Raw genomic sequence first — 20,626 nt, forward strand, 5'->3', positions numbered from 1 at the left:
GCCCTCTAGTAATAGTACATGAATAAGTATATGTCTGCTTTCAGTGATTTCTGTGTCTGTTTCTTTTTTCCTTTTCTGTGATTATTTTACTGAAATAATCACCATTCAAAAGGATACACAGGGTTAGCAAAATTAAGCTTCTCCAACTCTGAGGCCTCTGGAGGGCCTTCTGCTGCATTGAATGAGGCTAAATTCAGACAATGGCCACTTCAGACACTGTGCTTGCCATTTATGAAAAAAAAATCTTTTGTAAAAAAACGTTGCCAATAGGCGATGCTGTAGCTATGCAAATCACGCTACAAATATTCAATAAGTCCCCTTTAGTTTTCATGAAGCTCCAACAGCAGAGGCGCTGGCAATATACAGTAAGAGAACCCCAACGGACGTCTTCCAACATCAGAGCTGTACAGCCTTAAATCATAATGTCTTCAGAGGTCAGACAGTGGATTGGAAAGGGTTAATGACGCCATATTTCAATCCAGCGGGCTGCCCTCTAGTAATAGTACATGAATAAGTATATGTCTGCTTTCAGTGATTTCTGTGTCTGTTTCTTTTTTCCTTTTCTGTGATTATTTTACTGAAATAATCACCATTCAAAAGGATACACAGGGTTAGCAAAATTAAGCTTCTCCAACTCTGAGGCCTCTGGAGGGCCTTCTGCTGCATTGAATGAGGCTAAATTCAGACAATGGCCACTTCAGACACTGTGCTTGCCATTTATGAAAAAAAAATCTTTTGTAAAAAAAACGTTGCCAATAGGCGATGCTGTAGCTATGCAAATCACACTACAAATATTCAATAAGTCCCCTTTAGTTTTCATAAAGCACTCCATGTTTTTCATCACTGAATGCAGTGAGTGAGCTTTAATCACAACAACATACCAATCAATGCACACCTGTCCACAACATCATTACCTAAATTATTTTATCCATAAATGGCGAGTGCATTGTCTGAAGTGCCCAATGTCCAAATTCCATCTGATTTGGAGCTGTAGGACGCCCTCCAGAGGCCTCTGTGTTAGAGAAGTGTAATTTTGCATTCCCATAAAGGTTAAATATTACCAACAGCTCTGAATAATATTGGAGACACAGAAGCAGGCTGGTAAGATTGTTTTTTTAGCGTACTGTAAGACACGCACCTGCTGTCGAAAAAGTGTTAATTTGTCATCCATGGGAACACTTCTCATTCTCTTTTCTATTAGATGGTTGATCTCAGCATTAACTTCTTGGATCTAAAATAAAGAACTAAGTAATCAGTTATTTTATTCTAGCATTCCTAGGAAGAAAAATGAAAACATTTGACCTTTTGAATTATTTGAAGACGTGGGATAAAACATAATAGTAAAAAGTGGAACTGGTTTAGAAAACGAGAAAATCAATGTAACTTTCAGAAAATATGCATTATTTTACAGCATGATCACTGTGTACTCTTCTAAGAATGTTTACACAAACAATGTACAGTCCAATTAAGTCAACCAGAAAGGAAAGCAGGTGATAAACATTTAATAGATCAACAGTTAAAAGGGAATCTGTCACGTCCCCATGGCACTAAGTTATGGTGCTTATCACCAATCCCACAGTTTGTGTTCCCTATATACACATCTCTTTAGGAAAGCATATCACATTCATAATCTAACTTTTCCCCAGCTACTCCTCTGCATCCTCCCTCCGAACCTGACCCCCTTCATCCTACAGTATCTCCCACGCTCCATGCACTCAAAGGCACTTCATGTCAGTGCTTACACAGATACCAGCTGGCGACTGGCTCACACAGCTCTATGTATACTACCCTATTAAGGTAGAGACAGCTGAATCACTGTACAGAATAAGCCGTGTCATTGCAGTTTCCTCATATACTGCAAGATCTTGCAAGCAGGACCCTCACTCCTATGGTCCGATTTATTAGTTTAATATTGTATGTAATGTTGATTATATGAATGAATATATGATCCATGTACTCTCTTATTTGTAAAGTACTACAGATTATTTAGGCACTACATAAATAAGTATTTTGCTCTCAGGAGATAAGCTGCTGCAAGACAAGTCTAGTAGCGTCTTTCTCCCCTCACAACACATGAATGCTTAGCCGACTGGGGGACTGGGAGAAAGAGCTATCGGCTGAACGGGCGTTCAGTTGACAGTCATCTCATTCTGATGGGTATGGGTAGCTTTAACAGTACAAACCCGTAGTTTCTTATGTCAAGGTTAGCAATAGAACTGGACAGATAAAAGTTCAATGTGTCCAACCTTTGTTTGCTTTAAAGAGACTCAATGTGGAAGCCCTAAAGATGTATTTCCCAGGATATGCCATGCCTGACTAATTCCGATGGCATCTAGCAATAATTTTTACATGTATAAGACCTGCAGTGATTGTTTTCCATTGACAATAATCACTGCCATCATACGTCCATCTGGTAAACATTTCTGAAGTCAAACAGGTTAAAGGGGTATTCTTATCTGGGTCCTCAACCCTGTCAAACATCACCTTCTCCCACTGGCCACCCAGACTCTGAGAGATGGCCGAGTATTAGAAAAACAGCCAAGCATCCTGTGCTTTGTGGTTTACTTACTCATAGCTCCTATTCACTTCTACAGGCGTTACGGAAACAGAGTAGTACATTTAGCTTTTTCGGTAAAACCTGTCCATCTCTTGGAGTCTGCATGCAGCAGCCAACTAGAACAGATAAAGTGGGATGGGATTGGGGAGCCCTTATTTTAGAGATAAGTGCAATGCCAGAGGTGGGACCTGCATGCATCAGACATCTATCATATATTTAATTGCCGTGCTCACTATCAATATTTGGAAGTCAACAAAATAATGTCTTATCCTTGTCAGACTCCAGTCAAAGCTATAAAAACAGTGTTTTCCAAACAGGGTTTCCAGGTATGGTAGGGTTTCTTGAGCCAGCAACAAGAAAACCTGTCAACTTTTACAATTGGGAAGGCAAGATGATTTCACGTGACTGTCAATGAAACTTTGTAATGTTAAAAACGTATCGCACAAAAATTACAAAGCACAAACGTGCGATACGTTTTTAACATTAGAAAGTCCCATTGACATGTGTGTTAAAAAAATGCAACTGGGTAAGAGCCCTCAACGACCTACCTCTAAACGAGAGACAGTGAGTAAAGCAGAGGTAAAGGAAAAGTAAGAGAAAGACCAGAAACAAGTGAAAGCAATAAGGATGGTATCAGACGCAAGTAAAAAGATGAGACATATGTTCTAGGTAAGATGGTGGTGGTGCACTGGTGCTGTGCTACTATTTGGTAGGTGTTTGAAATGTGTTCAAGCTGATAAATACTTGTAGTATTAAGAAAACATTACTACACGGTGATAACAGGCATCATGTGCTGCTGCCTCATTTCCACAAATCACAAGAAAAATGCTGTGCAAAACAGCATATGGGTATATGGCAGGCTTTCAAATACACTGGGAATCTACTTAGCTAACACGCTCTTTATTATTATAAAAGGAAACTACATTTTGCTTAGAAATTAAAACGATTATGTTTAGTTTTTCAACTGGAGACTTTCTGGGAACTTTGAAAAACTCTACATAAAACATAATACTAGTAATATTGCTCTGTAAAGTTGCAGAAAATAACATAGAAATACTGTGATGCATACTACCTTGGCTTCAAGCTCTGTGAGATCACCCTGGTCAATCACTTGCTCATTCACAACTCTCTGCATGAAACTCAGAGCCAGTCTCTTGTTCTCCACCTCTTTAGGAAGCTTTTCAGAAACCATATATGAATTAAATTTAATTTCTTCTTCAACTCGTTTCATAAGTCCTAAAAAAAAACAACTTAAAATATGAATGTTTCTGTGAGAAGCTATATATTGGCCAGAGAAGTTGGCACATGATGAAGCATAAGATGCCTTGTCATTTATATTAAGGGCTTGTCACACAGATCAATAAATCTCAACAATGACATGATAGGCATGCAGGGAGACACTGAATTACACTGAAGCTAGTGAGAAAATAAGTCACAATTGTGTAACTTGGAGATTTATTCAAGTTATATCAAGTAACATTTTCTTGTTTTTAGATTAAATATTAATTTACTGTCAGAGTCCATAAAGCAAAATTATCAATTGCAGTAATTAAAAAAAAATTCCCTATGTCTATATCTTACTGTTACACACTTGTTATCGCACCCTCTTAGTGCTCTTTTGCTTCCCTTAAGAAATATTCATTTAATGTGTCCAGGCCTGGTAAGAAGCCACTTTTAGTACGCTCCTTCTTATTGGCTGGACTACACAATAGCAGGCACTTCCCCGCCCGAGTATAAGCCGGGTCCGATCCGGGTCACTGAGCCCAATCAAGTGTGATTATTGGCACTGGACAAATTATGTGGACATTTGAGAGGGAAACTAAAGAACAGCAAGAGGCACCATAATAAGTTTGTACCAGCAATATCTAGACACAGGAGCATTTTATTTAAACCATTTAATTGAACGCATGTTATTTTTGCCTGATCTAACAGAATTAATATATATTCAAGAGAGAAACCTTTTAAATGATACTAATTTTATGCTATGATTGTATCAACAAAATACTAAATAATTGATTTCTAGGCCATGAGCTTCCTGCAGACCCCTTTCATAGTGGATTGCTGATTATTGGAGTACCCAGAACTAGTATTTGTGGCTGTTCTGCGACAATGCTTTCCATGCAGAATAAGACATATAATATGTAATCAAATGGTATGACTATCAGAGTTTCTTTCCAGTTATGACCTTGTAGGCATCCAATGCTAGGCGCTCTTTCTCTAGCTAACACACTTGGGTCCCAAGACGTTAAACACATACTAGTCAATATTATGCTATGCAAACCAAATATGTACATAGCCAAATTGGATTGATAGAATAGTCCCCACAGAGAACACATGGAATACCTGTTACGTTTATTTATTTTGTTTCAGAGTTTCTTAGAAGAAATGAAGAAATTATGTACATGAAATGTCCACACAGCATAATACAATAATTTGATCAGATCTGGATCAGTGTGGCCAAAGTAAATCTGAAAAGAGCAGTTAGAAAGTGGTTAGTTAAGCTAACCATAAAGATAAAATCCCCTTAAAAAATTACAGTTTTTTTCAATATCGAGCACCCTTGTAGCATTTTTCTCTTGAGGCATCCAAGCATTTCCAATTCTTCAATCCCCCTAACAGCAGATGTGCTAGAGTTGGGCTGTCCCAATAAACATCATCCAACAACACCAAATAGGGATATTTTATGGGACAACAGGTTCATTATTTTGACCACTTGTAATAATTTCCAGCTTGGGCCAAGTTAGGATGCTTCATTATCCCTCAATATGTAGTCTTGATCTTTAAAAAGGTTGTCCCAGGAAAATGACCCCTGTTCATAAGCCCTATTAGGGCATATGAACCTTACAGAGTGAGCTCCCCAGCTTGAGACCCCACCTCTTTGAGCTAGAATGCAGATCTGCTCTGTAGATCGGCTCCCATTTTGATAGGTTTTGAGAGACCTTTGTATTAAAATGATGACTAGTTATCTAAATGGACCATAATGTAATAAAGGGCATTTATGCCTGACTGCCTGCAGCTTTCCTTGGCAAAATCAGCTATTTTTGCATAAAACAGCTGATCACCCCAGGAGACATTCTGAAATAGATGATCTCTCACAGGACAAGCCATTTAATATATGGCATATTGCCATATATTATAGGATGCATAAATTAATACTGCCATCCAATTATGCGTAACTGATTTGAAAACATTATAATTTACAAGGAACTGTCTCTCCTTTGACCCTTCAGCTGACAATTTTGTAAGTTGTCAAGTTCTTTGGACAGAGAGGTATGTAAATGAGAGTCACATATAGGCCAAATGTATAAAATTATAGATCTTGGGGTATGTTCACACAGCGGATTTTGGGGCGGATTCCACACCAACTATGCATCTCATTCATTTGAATGTAAATATGGATTCTGACTCAATTTTGAAATCCAAGTTACAGGTTAAAAAAAAAAAAAAAAAAAGGAGTGACATGTCACGTCTTAACAAGGATCCATGTGCAATCATTCTAGAAATTCTGCATGTGGATTTTGCCCATTTCCTGCTACGGTTTTAGAGGGAGAATCCACACAGAAAAATCTATGTCAGATTCCACTGTGTGAACATACCCTTAGGGGTTAAGGTATACAACCAGTAAGGAACAAATGGTTGCTTTTATTCCTTCATTCCAAACAAACCCTATCCCAAATAATCATCAAAGAGGCCATATTAACATTTTATCTGGCAACTATTATTAAATTGTTATGAAGGTCCAAGTTAACCCATTAAATGAGAACACTTTGAAGGTTCATTGTACGCACTTGGAAAGCTCCCACTGCATATACCAAAAGAGATTGTAGACACCGATTCACCCAATGGTGGCCAATTTTGCATCTGTGTGGGTGGTTCCGCAGTTTTTTTTTGCTGCATAAAATAGCGCAGAAACCTGTGCTATTCCATGCAGTATAGCGCTTTCTGAGGGACGGATGGCACTAACGGATATCCATTAAACATAAATATCCAAGGTTTCTAATAGAGATTTTCCTGATAGTAAAGAAAAGATGCCATGTGAAAGAATCCTATTGCTGTTTTGCGGTTGGTTTAAGCTGAATCAAAGCATGATTTATTTTGTAGAAATTGTTATGTCCTTAATATGGTTGGTATGGTTACAGTAAAGGAAATTTGCCTACTTGTTAATTGCAAAATCACATCCATATGAACATGTATTTATCCTGTAATACTTAATTTGGTTTGTCTTTTAACCCATTAAGAACCAAGCGCTGTAAATTTACGGCACTTTGTCCTGGGCTTTAATACCAGCCGATAGTAAAAATACAATGCAGGATTAAAGCCTCTGTTCTGCAATCAAGCAGAAGCAGGTCGGGGTCTCAGCTTTTAGTCACAGCTGAGAACCTAAAGGAGAAGGGAGAAGTGTTTTTTTAACCATTTCTGCCTTCTCCTTTCCCTGGTTTTCCCTCAACTAGCACTATGTACTAATAAGTGAAAGTGGAAGTGTAACTTCCACTATGCGATCCGGCGGTCATGTGACTGCTGGGATTCCCTAGCACAGAAGAGCTGCAGGGTCCTAGCAAACCCCGATCAACTCTGCAAGTGACTCATGTCACTACAGGGGATGTTTTCACCTGTAACTGGGGCTCCTATGGATACCCCAGCTACAGTGGAAAAGTATCAAATTTAAAGAAAACTAAAACATGTGTATGTTCCCCGGAGGTCTTACATAACGTTATGGTGGACAAAGATGGTAAAAAAAATAATTATATAAGTAAACAAAAATTTACAGAATAAAATAAAAATATATACATAAAAAAGAAAGAAAAAAACAAAACCGTCGCCATATGCGCCCTGTAATCAGAAACCATGCATATTATATATCAAAACGTCCGAAACAAAATGAGTAACCCATTCCAATACTTTACTTTAGCGTAAATATACTAATTTAAAAAAAATAACTATGTTAAAAAATAAATTTTAGTTTTTTACCCCAATAAAACTAAAAAAAAGAGAAAAAAGTCAGTGAAAAAAATATTTTAAAAAATAGCCCTATATGTCAGAGAAAAAAAAAAACCACAGCAACAATAATTTCAGAAGTGAACAAGACTCCATAGAGTTGAAACGCGTTTTTCTAAGTTTCATTGGGCACAACGACTGAATAAACCAGTGGAAAATACTTATCACTGATGCGTCCAAGTTCATCCACAAGTATATTTTCTTGAGCCAAGTGTAACCACAGTGATCGAGTGGTAGGACATAAGTATATCCCTGCCAACTCACACAGGACACATATAAGCAGAGACCAGCAGCAAGCTGAGACATTCCGCTGTGAAGTTTGAATGAACAATCATTTTGGTAGCTGAAGAACACAAAATAGGGCAATAAAACCACCACATGGGTAAAATCTGTAAAAAGTGTCTGGTCCTTAAGCGGTTAAAGCCACAGCACATCCATTATCGTAAAGGCGCTTTCACGTGACAGTTTTTGCGTACAATTTTTTGTGAGCCAAAACCAGGAGTGGGGAGAAAGAATAATGAAGATTTGCAGTTCTTCCATATTTTGGACCCACTCTTGGTTTTGGCTCACATAAAACAGAACACAAAAACTGCCATGTGAAAGCGCCCTAACTAATATAGCTACATGGTTATGTGATCTTAAAATATTCATACACAAAGACTTAAAATAGATGTGTATTCCTGTTTAGAAACACCAAAATAAATATAAGTAGAAATGCCTACTATGCTGCTGCGTCAGAAAAACTTCAACAATTTTAAAAATATACAAACTACTTTTTTCAGAATGGTTTGCAAATGGACACACTATTCCCAGAGTTTTTTTTAAAAGATTGCGTAGGCAAATTAAGTCTTTCCATTACATATAACAACTTTGTTTTCCATTCGTACATATCCATGGTTTACAAAATGTGCAGACATACAGTGCACAGCAATGATTTTGGCCAGATGCCTTGAGACTTCCTTCCAAGTACTAACTTCCCAACCAACTGCTTACATATATATATGGGTATAAAAGAGGCTGCACTGGAATGAAGGAACCAGTGCATCTCAATTTAGAAACTATGATCCCAAAGTACATGGAAATGATGAGAAGTTACACCATTAACATTTTAGCATCAGTTCCGGCAACAATCTGAGTGCAGGCCACTCTCACAAACGTGTTTTTTCCTATGTTTAATACTCAGTTTTCAGCGCAGCACTAAATGCTGCCAGGCGCTACCACTTATTTCAATGGGGCTTCTTAGACATGGGCTAAAACTCCAAGTTTTCAACGCTACATTTTTAAAGTGCTGTCTTTTCTATTGCCATGCATTTCTGCATTTTAAAACGCGATACTTTGCCCATTACAATTAATAGGGGCTGTTTTCAGCACTGCTGAAAACTCTGTAGAATGTGGTTACTGCGTTTTTGAGTGTGTTTTTGCAGTTCTGGAATTATCTGCTTGCTTGGCTGTAATACCTTTGCTGAAAACGCAGTCAAACACTGTCAAAAACGCATATCAACGCAGCTAAAAATGCAGTAAACACTGCGTTAAAAAAACGCAGCATTTTTGCAAGCGCATGTGTGTGGCAGTGGCCGGTTTTTGAACATAGTGTCAGGGGTGTCAAGATGCCAAAGTAATGCCTTGGCATTTCTTTGGGCTTCCAGTAAAGCTCTAAAATAGAGGCCCCCTGCATCCTGGATGTGGTTATTAAAATAACATAGGTCCATGGAGAAGTGAAATACAGCTGCAGAGGACAGCCATGGTTGCCGAGAGGTGAGCCGTCACAGTGATCAGCAGGATCATATAAAAAGGATGTTGGTGTGACCATTGCAGTCATGCAACCACCTGGATGACATGCTGACTGGCAGCAGTCAAGTTGGTGATAGTGCCATACCAGAGTCATGTGACCCTACTAATTGCCATGACAACTTGCCTTTCGATACACACAGCCCTTCTCTGCTGTGTAAGCCCAGGGAGAACTCAGGCCTGCTCTTTCCCAAAGGGCCATCTATGCACTCAAAAACAACAAGGAGATCACCATTGAGCCTGCAGATAAGGGTGGTGCTATAGTCCTCATGAATGTATCAGACTACACAAAAGAAGCAGACAGACAGCTGACAGACACCAGATACTACACCAAACTGGATCAAGACCCAACCCAAAAATATATTTCACCCCATGATAAACCTGACATTAAGCTACTCGTATACAGAAATCAACTTTTTGGACACCACCATAAAAATTTTGAAGAACTCAATACAGACATTCCTATACCAGAAACCGATTGATTGACCCACATACCTCAGATGGGATGGTTCCCATCCTAAACGCATCAAGAAGTCCATTGTCTACAGCCAGGCCATCAGATACAACCAGATCTGCTCCAACACAACAGATAGAGAGGAAGATTTACACAATCTCAAAAAGGCATTTTTAAATCAAGGCTACCATGCCACCTTCATTGATGACCAAATCACCAGAGCCACCAGAATACCCAGAAATCAACTACTCCAATACAAGGAGAAAGAAAAAAAAATGGATGTATGCCTCTAGTAGTGACCTACAATTCACAGCTAGAAGTACTAAGGAAGATTGCAAAGAAACTCCATCACACCCTACACAAGGATGACCATCTGAAAACCATATTCCTGGACCCTCCCCCTCCTATGTTATAGGCAACCTCCTAACTTGAGGAACTTTATAATCAGGAGTGCATTGCCCTCTGACACACAAAAAGGAACATATCCCTGTAAGGTAAGGAGCTACAAGACCTGCTCCTATATACTGACTGTGGACACGATACAGGTCCCCAACACACAGCAGGACTATAAGATCCCTGGGACATTCACATGTTTTACGTCCAAAATTGTGTACTTGATCGGATGCAGTAAATGTACTATTGGGGGGCTTTAAATTGGGGAAACAGAGCAAAAACTCAGAGCCAGGATGAGATCTCATCGCCACTCAGTTAGAGAGGGAAAGACTGAATTACCTGTGGCTAAACATTTTTGTGGTCAGGGACTCAGCATACAGCAGATGACAGTTATCATAGTGAAGGGCAATTTCAGTCACAGCGTCACAGAAGAATTTGGGAGTACAAATTTATGGCCATGTTTGATACCCTCGAGAATGAAATGAACCTCAGCCCAGGATTCTTGCATAAGTGGAGAATATGAAAGGCCTGAAGGAGGTCAAGAGGGATATCCTCTTCCCAATCTTTTTTTTTTATTTTTAAAACCTTCATAAAAATTCTGAACTTGACTTGTAATAATGTTGCCATCCAATAGGTGGTGCTGCTTCTCCTTCCATGTGCAGCTTGAAGGAGAGATAAGACACATCATCAAAATCCTGAGCTCAGTGGACTGATTAAGTATTTATGTCTCAGCTCTGTTAGTATGTTGTTTTAAGTTTTGAGTGCAAAATAGTCTCAAATTTGTGTGTGAACATTTGTATTTCAATCAAGAGGGGTGTTCTCTCTGCATTTGTATATTATATATGCATCCTATCCAAACCAGTTCCATTCTAGTCTGATGAAGAATCGAGAGAAGACTCGAATGCTTGCTGTAACATCATGTATTTTTGTTGGCCATTAAAATGTAGAATATCTACAAGATTCATATTTAGGAGAAAGACACCAATTCTCATATCTGTTAACATTTTACTGTTCCAAACTAGCCCATTTTCAAACCAAGCCATTAAAGCGGCCCTCTGGCCCGGAGAAACAAAGATGACCACATCAACTTCTCTGACTACCTGATGTACACTGTGTATTAGCTGTCATCATCAGTCTAAAAGACACTACACCTGCTTTGATTAACAAGTGCTATTCAGATGAACACTGCTAAATGGTTAGAGCAGCATGTAGTATATTAACCCTTTGTAATCTAATTTTGGATTCAGGGTTTCCTAGGGGGCTTTCTCTTTCTGTCATTTTACAATTGCACCATCTGCTGGCTAGAGCCAGTACTGCAGCATGTGACATGCCAAAGAGGCCCCCCGACAACAGAGCGGTCGGCAATATACAGTAAGAATATCCTGCCGGACGTCTTCCGCCATTGGCGGTGTACAGGCTTCAATCAGAATGTTAGAAGACATCAGAAAGTGGATTGGAAAGGGTTAAACTTCTGATACATACTATGCAGAGAGTACATCAGGTAGTCAGAGAAGCGGTTCGACCATATTAATTTGTCCAGGCGAAGAGGAATACCCATTTTACCCATTGTGGGAAAAATGTTTTTGAAGGGTTTCTAGCCGATGCTATCCTGGAGTACCTCAAGGAAAAAAGCTGTATAACTCGATATCAGCATGAGATTACTCCTGTCAAACCAATCTGATCAGCTTCTACAAGTAGGTAAGTTCTAGACTTTATTGACGCTACATATATAAAGATTATTATTATTATTATTATTAGACTGAAGTCACTGGATCTTGTACATCTGTACTTTTACAAAGCGTTTGATACTGTGCTGCATTAAAGGTTGGTCTATAAAATGAGAATGCTTGGTCTGGGCGAGAATGTATGTAAGTGGGTAAGTAACTGGCTCAGTGATAGAAAACAGAAGGTGGTTATTAACCCCTTCCCGCTCCAGGGTGTAAGTTTACACCTGGGCAGCAGGGTACTTCCCGCAACAGGGCGATCAGAAGAGATCTCGCGCTACCGGCAGCAACTGCAACAGTGGGGATGCGTCGGAGCAGTGACCCCCGCTGATAACCCCTTCCCTGCTTCAATCTATGTAGAATCTCAGCGTGCTACTAACTCCATCTGATTAAATGCTTTGTCTCCTGGACGGCGCTCTTAACTGCATTGTAAGGCTACGTAGAAAAACGCTGTAGGAGCAAAGTCATAGACTGACATAGACTACAGAGTACTCCTGACGGCAGCAGTCCAGTCATCCCTAATAGGGGAGAATGCGAGGCCCGCTCTGCCGCCAAATTTAGGACAAGCGGGAGATTCCACCTCAACAGGATCATTAATGCATCACCGACGACATGAGTGACCCACGTCCACATGGACACGGTTGTCTGATCTAGCAGTCAAGTCTTTCTAGAGAGCACTAGATGCTGGTTTGGTTCCAAGGCCGCCTGGAGAGGGATCGGACCCATAGTGGTTCAGCATGTCAGAGCTGACAGGAAGGGAGCTAGTAGACGGATCTACAGCCCCCAGGCACCCTGTTGGAGGGCGAACCCCCCAGCCTACCACTATACTTAGATAGAACAAAACAAGATAGTCTTTGACTGACTGGATGTCAATCCCATATACCGGCGGGGGCGCACGTAGCATGTGACTCTGGGTGGCCCCAGCCTGCGTCTCATCCTGTAAGCGAGGACACTGCAGACGGACCACCATAGGGAAGCTAGCCATTAGGTAAGGCTCCCCTGTTTCGGAGCGGAGAATAGGAGCAACGTGTCTGTAGACTTTCTGTGCACAGTACTCCTTCCATACGGAAGGTACCACAGATGTCAGCAAGCCGGGGGTACTGGTGATAACCAGTTCGAACATGACTTTATGCAATCTCGTGTCTCTCGCTTGTTATCCTGGCCAGGGACACTGCGCAAAGGCTGCCTGCAGAGAACCGCAGGCGGCACCTTTTTGGGAGCTAACAGTTAGGCAAGGCTCAACCCAGTCTGTAACAGACATGAAGAGCGATGAATCCAGAGACTCCCTGTGCGAGTACTGTCTGCAGAAAATGGCAGGCGGCACTCCTTAGTGAGCTAGCCGTTAGGCAAGGCTCAATCCAGTCTGTAACATACATGAGGAGCTATGAGTCCAGAGACTCCCTGTGTGAGTACTCCTTCCACATGTAGGGTACCACAGGTCTCAACAAGGCTGGAGCCATGCTGGCAATTAGTTCGAACACGGTCATTCGTAAGACGAGATATTCTCTGGCTGGATGTAAATCTCATATTGTAGCAAAAGCGCACATAGTATATGGCTCTGGCTGCCCCTGTCCTTGTTTCATTCTGGACTCTGACACTGTGCCAAGGTTGCCCGCAGGGAACTGCAGGAGGTGCAACAGGGGAGCTACCAATACGCAAGGCTCAACCCGGTCCGGAGCAGATGAGTCCAGAGACTCCCTGTGCGAGTACTCTTTCCAAAAGGAGGGTACCACAGGTCTCAGCAAGGCTGTAGTCATGCTAGCAATTAGTTTGAAGATTAACATTTGTAAGACGAGATATTCTCCGGCTGGATGTAATCTCGTACTGTGGCTCTGACCAGCCCCTGACCGCGTTAGACAATCTCTAGATGGGTGTAAATCTTGTACCACACATAGTACCAGATAATCCCTGTGCAAGTACTCTTCCTAGGATGGGTGGTACCACAGGTCTCAGTAGGCCCAGAATCATGCTGAGGTTGATGGGCAGCAATGTCTGGCCGTTCGCCCTCCTGCGTAGGGCTAGATTGGAGAGTAATACTGCTCCATCGACCTGCAGGAGGAGGCGGAATCATGGTGCCTAGGAAGGGGGCACATAGCCATTGGGGGTGGGGGAGGGGGGGCATGAGCTGTGCAGGGAGTGGACAGCAGGACTCCCATCTTCCAGCCACAGCTCCTGCCATACAGGACCCTTCGTGCGCAAAAACACCTGCCGCCTCGGCGCATCAGCCAGGCTACAGACACTAAGCTAAAAACTAATTAGCTGAGTACCTACAGAGGGTATATAGCAAGTGGGAGGAGCCAACTCGTTGTCTGCTTAGTGTCCACCTCTAATCAGCAGATGCTATGTACCCAAGGTCAAAGCTGTGTCCTCCAATGATACAGTCGAGAAAATGGATTTATTCGCATCTGACTCTGAAATCCACTACAAGATAACATGTCTCAGTTTGGTAGCGTCTCTTATTACAATCTTAATGCAAATAAATCTCAAATCCTTGCTATAAATATCTCCGCTTACTTTGAGAGACTCTATCCAGTGAGAATTTCCCTTTCACTGGAAGCGGAATTAAATTTCATACCTGGGAATTAAACTTTGTTTTCCTCTATCAAAATTTATCTAAACCAATTTTTTAACCCTACTGTCCTCCGTCCAGAAGGAAAAAGATCTCCTTTCAAAACGTGAACTTTCCTGGTTGGGACGCATAGCACTTTACAAAATGTTAATTTTGCCAAAAATGTCATATTATTTTCATACCATAGCCTTTCCTGTTCCTCATTCTATCACAGCTAAATTTCAGAGGCAGCTTTCACGATTTATCTGCCATGGAACAAAGTGGTTTGAATGTACCAAACCTTTGGTCCTATTATCATTTGGTTACTCTTAACCAATTAAAAGACTGGGACTTAAACTCTCCTAATTCCAGCTGGCCTTCCATTTTATTATTATCTTTTGAGCGATAATCGTTGTGTGTAAATGTGTGCCCATCGTGCACTTACCATGCACTTTTCGTAACTTCTCCTCAGTATGTTTCGCTCCATTGGACTCAAGGACACTGCCCTCTCCTGGTTCTCCTCCTACCTATCTGACCGCTCCTTCAGTGTCTGCTTTGCTGGCTCTACCTCCCCTCCCCTTACCCTTGCTGTTGGGGTTGCCCAGGGCTCAGTCCTTGTCCCCCTTCTCTTCTCCATCTACACAGCCCCCATTGGACAGACCATCAGCAGATTTGGTTTCCAGCACCATCTCTATGTTGATGATACCCACAGCTATACACCCCCTCCCGGGACATCACGGCAACATTCCTCTAGAACGCCACTGACTGTCTGTCTGTCTGGTGTCTCTAACACTATGTCCTCTCTCTACCTAAAACTGAACCTCTAAAAACTGACCTACCGGTGTTTCCACCCTCTACTAACCGACCTCATCCTGACATCTCTATCTCAGTGTGTGGCACCACCATAACCCCCAGACAGCACGTCCACTGCCTTGGGGTCATATTTGACTCCGATCTCTCCTTCACCCCCTACATCCAATCTCTCGCCCGAACCTGTCAGCTGCACCTCAAGAACATCGCTAGAATATGCCCTATTCTCACCTTGGACATGCTAAAAACGCTCACTGTTGCCCTCATCCACTTTCGGCTTGATTATTGCAACTCGCTGCTAATAGGCCTCCCCTGCTCCAGACTCTACCCTCTCCAATCCATCCTGAATGCGGCAGCCAGGCTCATCTTCCTGTCCAGCTGCTACTCGGATGCCTCTGCCCTGTGCCAGTCACTGCACTGGCTGCCCGTCAAATACAGAATACAATTTAAACTCACTACCTTCATCCACAAAGCACTCCACAGCACCGCTACACCCTACAATGCTTCCCTTATCTCAATTCACCACCCAGCCCACGCCCTCCGCTCTGCTAATGAAATCATACTGAGTGCCCGTTTAATTCATACCTCTCATTCCCGCCTCCAAGACTTCTCAAGAGCAGCACCTGTCCTCTGGAACGCGCTACCAAAAAATATTTGGGCAATCACTGACGCACTAAACTTCAGCCGCGCTCTAAAAACGCACCTCTTCAGAGAGGCATACCATATCCCCTAAGCCAAACCTCTCTGTATTCCGCCTGAGAACATGATCCCTGTCCCACAGACTGCAATCCCTGCTAGCTGTAATCAACCGGCAACTGCAGTCATTCTGATTCCACCACTATACGGCCTGACCATTGTCTATGTGTAAAGCATCCCTCATTCTCCACCTCACCTTACCATGCACATCTCCAGCCCCTTTACCTTCTGTATTACCCCATTATCTGTAGTATGTAAGCTCGTTGAAGCAGGACCCTCATCACTACTGTTTCCATCAATTGATTACTTCATGTAACCGTTGTCTTGTGTTATTTCCCCTGTATTGTAAGTGCTGCGGAATATGTTGGCATTATTATAAATGAAGGGAAAACATTGAAAGCACTTCTTTTAGCACATGCCTTAGGTATTGAAAATACAATTTTAAATCTCCTTACTAATGCCCAATTTACATGTAACGATTATTGCTCAAAAATTGTTCAAACTAACGAATTTGAGCGATAATCGTTCAGTGTAGATGCACAGAAATAGCTCTCTATTAGTTCACCATTTGTGAAGCTGAGTTAACTTGTTGGATCACTGGCTTCTCGTCCTGTGTAAACGCTCCTTGCTCAGCGCTACACATAGGAAGTGAAGCACTGAGCGAGAAGTGGACGAAAAGCCTACGATCTGTCAATGAAGTCTTTCTTTGTAAACGTTCTGCACAAGCGCTAACGACCTTAGCTGTGATGTCAGCACTCATGTAGTCATTTAAACTACTGTCGGCTTGTGTAAAAAGGGCCATTATTCACATAATCACTGGTGTAGCTATTGCCAACTCTCCTATGAAAGCACTCTTTCTATTTGATGTTGCCTCAGCCTCACCCCCCACAGCAAGCTGATTTACCATATCCTCCTTCCCACTAAACTTTTAATAGCTAAAAACTGGAACTCTCCTTGTAATAATACTCTGGTCTCTAGGATATCGAAACACAATGCTTATGAGAGAATTGCTGCCCTTTCGTAAAAATAATTTGCACAAATTCTACTCAATGTAGAACCCTTGGACTCATTATTTCACTCTTTCATTTCACCCTTCTTATTATTCCTTTTGGTTTATGTTTTTCAGGTTTGTACTTTAATATTGCTGTTGGAACTTCTGTAACATTTATGGCAGCTACAGAAATCTCATGCCATGCTATTTCAACATATTATATGAATTTCTTATTTCTGTATGCATTTAAAAATTTTTTAATAAAAACTCCTATTGAGAAAAAAAACGCCATAAACCTCAAATAAGCACCAACAGCGAGAAAAAAACACAGCAAAAACAAATGCAATGTTTGTAGAGAGTTTCATATTTTACTATTGGCCTAAGGCTGTATGTACACGGGCACGCGCGGATTCTGCACGGAGTCCGCCCGTGCGCGCAGCCGGTGACCCTGTGTACGTGTCCATGTCTTTTTTCTTCTGTACTGCGGATGTAACGGCCATCGCTCTTGCGCAGTACAGATTTCCCTAGGTGATGACGCAGAATCCGAGACTTTTCTGGAATTGTCATTCCGGATAATCCGTAGATCAGACGGCTTCCAATTACTTCAATTAAAGCAGTCCATCTGGAAAACGCTCCGAAATGGAGCATGCTGCAATTTTTCCTGGGCAAGCAGAAATCGCAGTTGATTTCCGCTCATGTGCGTGGAACAGTTACTTTTGCATTGCATTCTATGGAGGGCATCGCTACGGAACCCATGGGCAGACGCGCACAGCGGATTTCGCATCAAAAATTCGCTCGGGTCCATTGGGCCTAAATCTAACACCTTCATGCAAAAAAAAGAAATGATAAGAATACCTGTGGCCAAAATGGCAAAACAGATCGGTTGACAGCAGCCTAATAAATTCTTCTAGCATTGTCAATTAAACACTTTACTGGTCAATTTTTAAAGTGGACCTTTCTTATGAAAAGCACACTTCAAGAGCAAGACATTCTAGTACATAAAGCCCCATTTACACTCAACGATTATCGCTTAAAATTCATTCAAACGATTGCTTTTGAGCAATAATCGTTGTGTGTAAATGCTACAATCATACACTTTTCGTTTGATCAATGATTTTTAGTTCAGCATAAAAACTTTTGCTCAGACCGCACGCTGTGAGCAGGAGATAACATTGTATTCTCAGTGCAGCCCATGGCTGAAAACAGCCCTCTGGCTGTAATCTACAGGGGAACTAGAAATGACATTGTTTTCTTTTAGCAGCCCCTGGCTGAACAATGGAGCTAACAATGGACCTCCTGCTGAGTTCTGCAACAATTCCAGGAGGCTCATTTGCACACAAATGAAGCTGATAAAGTACTAAATTGTCATTCTTCTTATCTTTTGAATGAATTTTGAGCAATCTTCTTTGCGTGTAAATGGGGCTTAATATGAGTGTATTGTGCATATTCTATTACATTTAACAATCAAACTTCAGTGTAGAGAATTTAAAAAACAAAACCCAAAGTACATTTCACCATTAAGTAGTGAAGGGGAAAAAAACTGCAGGCAAAAAACATTTTACCCATGTTGGCATCAGCAGAAAAAAGCAATTACACCACACATTACTCTCCGGCACTTAGTCCTGTGTTTATAGGCGAGTTGGATTGTAAAAATAAATCACAATAATTTTCCTAGACTTGCACTGCATGAATATAATGGAAACAAGATGTCTAAATTGACAAGATTCTGTCAAATTAAGTTAGCTTTGTACTACAAAGCTGCTTATGATAATGAAATAGCTATGGTTCATGTGAAGCTACACAGTACATTTTTCCAGCTGATTCTACATTAGTATTTATTATCATTAAACTTCAGAAGAGCAAAAAAGTATTTCTGCCCAATGTGAGATTGTGCATAAAAAATACAGGTAAACTTCAGCTATCACACTGTATGATTTATACATGGCTTACAACAAACTTGTTTTGAGGAAAAAGGACGTATGAAGAGTATATATTACAACTGCTTTATTAGAAAATAGTGCTTAAAGGAGATGTCCCGCGCCGAAACGGGTTTTTTTTTTTTTTTAAACCCCCCCCCCGTTCGGCGCGAGACAACCCCGATGCAGGGGTTAAAAAAACCACCCGCACAGCGCTTACCTGAATCCCGGCGGTCCGGCGTCTTCATACTCACCTGCTGAAGATGGCCGCCGGGATCCTCTGTCTTCATGGACCGCAGGGCTTCTGTGCGGTCCATTGCCGATTCCAGCCTCCTGATTGGCTGGAATCGGCACGTGACGGGGCGGAGCTACACGGAGCTACACGGAGCCCCATAGAGAAGAGGAGAAGACCCGGACTGCGCAAGCGCGGCTAATTTGGCCATCGGAGGGCGAAAATTAGTCGGCACCATGGAGACGAGGACGCCAGCAACGGAGCAGGTAAGTATAAAACTTTTTATAACTTCTGTATGGCTCATAATTAATGCACAATGTACATTACAAAGTGCATTATTATGGCCATGCAGAAGTGTATAGACCCACTTGCTGCCTCGGGACAACCCCTTTAATGAAACAAAGAAGCACGCGTTTCGATTCAATCGAATCTTATTCACCTGTTGAACTAGATTCGATTGAATCAAAACGCGTGCTTCTTTGTTTTATTAAGCACTATTTTCTAATAAAGCAGTTGTAATATATACTCTTCATACGTCCATATTCCTCCAAACAAGTTTGTTGTAAGCCAAGTGTAACCACTGGGACCGAGTGGCAGGACGTGAGTATATATACCTGCACCATACACAGAACCTATACGAGCATTTGTCAGCGGCAAGAAGGTGGGATGCTTCTTTTTGGAATTTAAATATGTATGATTTATAACATTAAAATGTAGGGCTGGATGATTTAACCTAAAAATAAAACCTAGATTTTTTTTGTACTCAACATAAAATCTCTTCCTTGTTTCATTCATTGGGGGACACAGCTTGACCATGAGATTGACACCAAGGAGAAAGAGTTGGCTCCTCCCACTTGCTATATACCCAGGCACTATGCAGGCACTCAGCTAATCAGTTTTGTACGCAAGCAGTAAAAGCACCCCAGTAGGGCCTGATATCATACGGTGGTGCATAAACCACCTTAGGAAGGTGCCTGTGTGACAACAAAAGAGAAACCCCTGCTAGGGGAAAGAACCAAAAAACTGAGAAAAAGGGCCCTCATCAGGCAGGTGCTGTGTCCCCCAATGAACGAAACTAGAAAGAGCTTTTATGGAGACTGCTAAAAATCTAGGTTTCTCATTAGTGTCACTGGGTGACACAACTTGATTTAGGGATGTCCCAAAGCAGTAACCTGGAGTGGGAAACCTGTTCAAGACCTCTGAAAACGGTCTCTAGCAGTTTGCAAAATCATCTGGCCGAGGGCGGAGTATGCAAGCGCAAACGTCTGCACCTGCTAAAATTTTGAAAAAGTCTGCAGCAGGGGCCCCATTCCACATTGCCCACGAGGCCCCCAATGCCCGAGTGGAGTGTGCAGTGATGTGAAAAGGCAGAATCTCACCCTTAGCTTGGTAGACCTCAAAGACCGCAAAGCGTATCACATGCCATATGGCCCCCTTGGATGCGGCAAAGCCCCCCCTTGGGCCGTCCGGTACCATAAAAAGAGACCCAGAGCACCTCAGGGTAGCCATCCTAGACAAGTAA

At 41.7% G+C, this 20,626-nt stretch overlaps 1 protein-coding gene across 2 annotated transcripts in view; it reads right to left on the reverse strand.

Moving 5' to 3' along the window:
* The window catches only part of IFT81 (intraflagellar transport 81), a 135,207-nt gene that overhangs the window by 72,710 nt on the left and 41,871 nt on the right, over positions 1–20,626 (reverse strand). For both annotated transcript variants that reach the window (XM_066603266.1, XM_066603267.1), the window contains 2 exons: positions 3,630–3,793; positions 1,139–1,231 (listed from right to left, as the gene is read on the reverse strand). In XM_066603266.1, the coding sequence (XP_066459363.1) occupies positions 1,139–1,231; positions 3,630–3,793 (257 nt within the window). The remainder of the gene's footprint in view (positions 1–1,138; positions 1,232–3,629; positions 3,794–20,626) is intronic.

Source organism: Eleutherodactylus coqui, chromosome 5, assembly GCF_035609145.1.
Source record: "Eleutherodactylus coqui strain aEleCoq1 chromosome 5, aEleCoq1.hap1, whole genome shotgun sequence".
NCBI classification, from domain to species: domain Eukaryota; kingdom Metazoa; phylum Chordata; class Amphibia; order Anura; family Eleutherodactylidae; genus Eleutherodactylus; species Eleutherodactylus coqui.